The sequence below is a fragment of the Drosophila navojoa genome, chromosome 3, assembly GCF_054131105.1.
Source record: "Drosophila navojoa isolate 15081-1374.11 chromosome 3, UAZ_NAV_1.0, whole genome shotgun sequence".
NCBI lineage: Eukaryota > Metazoa > Arthropoda > Insecta > Diptera > Drosophilidae > Drosophila > Drosophila navojoa.
This window is the reverse complement of record NC_142891.1, coordinates 16,357,754-16,362,125: the sequence shown is the minus strand read 5'-3', so window position 1 is coordinate 16,362,125 and position 4,372 is coordinate 16,357,754. Positions and strand designations below refer to the sequence as shown.

At 36.9% G+C, this 4,372-nt stretch overlaps 1 protein-coding gene across 1 annotated transcript; it reads right to left on the bottom strand.

Moving 5' to 3' along the window:
• Positions 1 to 502: 502 nt before the first annotated feature.
• Positions 503 to 1,856, bottom strand: LOC115562887 (endothelial lipase). Its single transcript, XM_030385076.2, has 4 exons — positions 1,705 to 1,856; positions 1,519 to 1,630; positions 899 to 1,461; positions 503 to 835 (listed from the first exon to the last, which is right to left on the bottom strand). The coding sequence occupies exons 1-4, from the start codon at positions 1,727 to 1,729 to the stop codon at positions 519 to 521; spliced, it is 1,017 nt and encodes a 338-aa protein (XP_030240936.1). The 5' UTR covers positions 1,730 to 1,856; the 3' UTR covers positions 503 to 518.
• Between the last annotated feature and the right edge of the window lie 2,516 nt (positions 1,857 to 4,372).

Genomic DNA, 4,372 nt, shown 5'->3' with positions numbered 1-4,372 from the left:
GCACGTGATTTGAGCCAGAGCCGGCGGGATTAACAGCAGCAGCAGCAGCAGGAGGAGTCCACTGTCCAGTGTGCACTCTCTAGCGACTACTGTCTGCCAATGTTTGCATAAATGTTTGAGCTGTTGAGTCAACACAGAGAGGGAGCAACTGCAGCTCTATATGAATGGTGGGCTAGGGGAGCGATGTCGAAGCCGACGCGTCGCCATAATTAATGATGATATGAAGGTATCGCAGTCATGCGATATTAGCATGATAAATGAACAGATGACCAGTTGACCAGCTGACCAGCTGACCGGCTAACTGGATCCTTATCCAAACTCCAGATGCAGTTGCGAATAAAAATTGTGAAATCCTCAACACAATCGTAGCTTGAAAAAAAAATGTAGATAATAAAAAAAAAATTATATAAATTAAAGCACTTAAGTTTGCTAACTAATTAAAGTTGATTTTTTTATATTTTTCCATTTATTACCATCTAAAATGAAATCCCTAGAAAACACATACGAAGCAATTTTATTTATTTGTGAGGTTGGGTGAGCAGCATAGCAACGAAAGCATCGCCCAAATATGTTTTGCCAGTCAAATTGCGATCCACGTTGGAGAAATCTATACCATTAGCGTAGGGCGCCACATCTTTGGTTTGCAAGTAATAAGAGCCACGTGCCGTGGGCCTTGTTCTGTAGCCAAGTTGCTCAATGTGATCGCTGGGCTGGCACTCATACTTCATGTAGCTTATCATATCCTTACAATAGAAGCCAAAAAAGCCAACTGGCGAGGTAATCGACTCGGCATAGTAGTCCGCCGAACGTTTGTGATAGCATTGATAGGTGGCCACTGTAAGCACAGAGCGAATGACTCAATTCGAAAGTATCTACTGCTAAAACTACGGCTACTAACTATTGTGTATATCTCCACAGCCGGGCTGCGCTATGCCCGAGTTGGGATAAAAGTCCACATGACCAAGGGGCATCAAGATGCCATGGAAAAAAACGTCCGAATGAATCACATCCACAAAGTCGGCGTCGCTTTTGTCCAAGCGGCCCGTAATATCATCGGTGAGATACAGCGGCTTGGCGGGATCTAGTGCTGTTATGCGTTTCACTCGTACGCTCAACGCTTGCAGCAATTTCGCCGCAAATCCAGCCACATGGGCACCAATACCAAAACCAATCAGATGCGCGTTTGACAAATCCGCATTGGCACTAAGCAGAAGGTTAGCCAAACAGCGACCCACAATGCGTGAATTGTGCACAGCTTCACTATAGCAGGGATCGACAGCAAGATTCGTATACTCCACGGAGAGTACGTCTGCCTGCTTGTCGAGTGTCAATAACGGTAACAATTGACTGTTCGGTGTCGCGGTCCGAGAACCAGCGAATCCATGTATCAGCACATGCAGTTTTCTCCCAGGTAAGAATTTGTCATTTTCGGTAAACCTAGCGCCTTCGAGATTATCATTGCTGCAAAGAGTCTCAAATCAAATCGAATCCGAGAAGAAGATCCAACAACGCGCTTACGTATGCAGCCAGAAGGAAATATTCCAATTGGGACACTCGTCACTCTTCAGTGCAAAACAATTTTCGGGGGTCAATAAGATGTTAGCAGAAACCAGCTCCAAGCCAATGCATCCTGTTAGAGGTGTATTTAAAATAGTTAAGCAACATCATATTTGACCTCTACATATATGAATATCCTTCAAGTACCCAGTATTAGTATTGGATTCAACATTTTACTGCATTGCCTCAGTCCAAAACGCTAACGACTGAAACTATTAACTTGATATTTTGACTTTTTAAACGTTTATGGTTGCAATTAATTAGCATGGCTTATAGAATTAGTTGAGCTATTTATATAAAACGTATTTTAAGCTTTATATTCGCTACACCTATGCGTACTATATTTCATTTTAAAGTTTGATAGAATAAATAACTTTGTTCTCTTGCAATATTAATAAACAAATTTTATATATTCTATATAAAATTCTAACAAACCATTGAAGCGAGGCTAATTATCTCCTATGAATACATTACAAAGTTCGTTGAGTTAGCTCTTTAAAAAAAAAATAAAATAAAATGAAAAAATATTTATAGCGTTATTTTTATTATTATTTTATTTTTAATAATAATAATAATAATACTTTTAGTTATCAATACTAATATAAAAAGAATTATTTTCTATTTATTTTTACATTAACAACTGCAAATTTAATTTCTTTTAATAATTTCATTAATACCCTTCGATTGTTTCCGTATCCAATAATATTATTAGAGTGTCAAATATAAATATTAAACTCTACCCAGCCAAAGGTCTTGGGTGATATTGCCTTAGTAATAGTTTATTTTAATTTTAATTAATTTTGATTTTAATTCAATATTATAAATAAAATATGTACATAAAAGACATAGCTTGCCAATCCTGCTAATGAAGTAGCTCAGTGCTGATGATGATTTTATAGCGCAACTATTTATCTTGATTAATAAATAAAACAGTATATTGATAAATAAATAAAATTAGTAAAATAAAAATAAATAGTTGAAAATTAAACAAACCATGAACTCTTTAAGTTTATATGTGAACAACATTTATTTTGCAAACTCAAATACAAAAACTCTAACTAACTTTGGCACGTTAGTCTAATTCGCCTACTTGTGTTCATCTACACCTCTAGCATTAATTTTAGTTCCCAGCGCTATTAAAGAAAGTTGTGTTCAACATAACATGTACGGCAATATGAGATGCCTATTTACAACCGTTTTTTAATTACTATTTAGCTCGGTTGTATTACAATTGTTGTGTTGCTCTTGGAAAACAGGAAATTAGGTAATTTAAAGAAATTCGTAGCAAGAGATTTGCTCGCTCTCGCTGCGTTTAGCTTTAAGGCATCTTCCTCTTGATTTCACAATACTTTAAAGTACTTTCACTCTGAAGGTCAAGCCATAAACTTGGCAACTTGACCCAATTCCGCTGAGAGCTGTTTGCTGCATTCTGCGGCCGCAGCTGCTTAGAGTCCCCAGTGGCTGATTATGTGCGTTTGCACCTTAATGTGACCACATTTTGGACACTCACTCATTCCGTCATTCCCTCACTCAAGCACTCGATACCTGTCAAACACACACACACAAGCAGAGAGACTCCTGCCACTTTGCGAGGCTTCTCACGTGCCACGCTGATGGGAACGTCGTTCATTGAATTACGCACAAGTTGCCAAACGCCACGGACATAACTTTTTACTACAGCCCAGTGAAGTTTTTGAAACGATGGCGTTTGATAAGTGGCTGACAGGATATGTTGAGACAGACAGACAGACAGACAGACCGACAGACAGGCAGGCAGACAGACTTACCGAGCAGATGGACAGAGAATCGGATGTTTGACTCTTAGGCTCTGCTGCAAATTGCCAGCAGCTCTCCGGGGACAACTTTTTGGGTTGCGCTAGTAATGGACTTTATTGATAGGGTTGCTAACAGCTTACACTTTGAGGAATTGGAAGAGAAATATTTAGATGTAGTCTTTACTAAGATTTCAGCTCATATCGTTAGTAGATATACAAAATATATAATAAATTCAATTTATAATAATAATATAGACTACATTAATTTATACAATGAATTAGTTTTACTTTCCACAAAAGTAGAAACAATTTTTTCTAGAAAAATAATAATAATAAAATTGGCAAGATATTTTTTGTAATATTTATAATAATAAATTAAAATTGTAAATTATTTGAAAAAAATCAAAATACCTATATAAACTATATTTATAAATTGTAAGAGAGAACGATAAAATTTTATAAGCTATAAATAAAAATAAAAATAAGAAAAATGTAATTTAGGACAATAAAAATAAACAAATTCTTAAAAGTAGTTAATAAAATATAAAAAAATAAGTTTAACCAATTAAAAATAAATATATGTCATAGCATTTGTAGTTTTGAACTAAATTTTAATAAATTATTCCAACAATTCTTTACCAATACAGAATACGTTCTTCAAGTGTAGAGTCCTTGGTAAGCAGCCGCCCACTCATACTGAGCCACCTGTTGAGAACTTTGGGAGCTCCGCTGGCGCGCAGATATGAAGCAGGGCTTATGTGTTTGAGTTTGAGTAATTGCCACGTACGCAGCGGGTGTTTAACTTTTAATTGAATTTGATCGAATGCATGTGATAAAATTAATTGAAGAGGCTCACTGAAAGCACAGTTGCGAGAACTAGGAGAGCACATAAAACGTGGTAGCAAAAGCTGCGCTGTGTCTACTTGACCAAAAGTTTTTAATTGACTTTTGAGCGTAAAATTCGAGCAGCACGTAAAAAGGGGCGTAAGAGGGGGATGAGGCTGGGGGTCGCTGGGTAACAACTTTTTGGGACAGAGCGC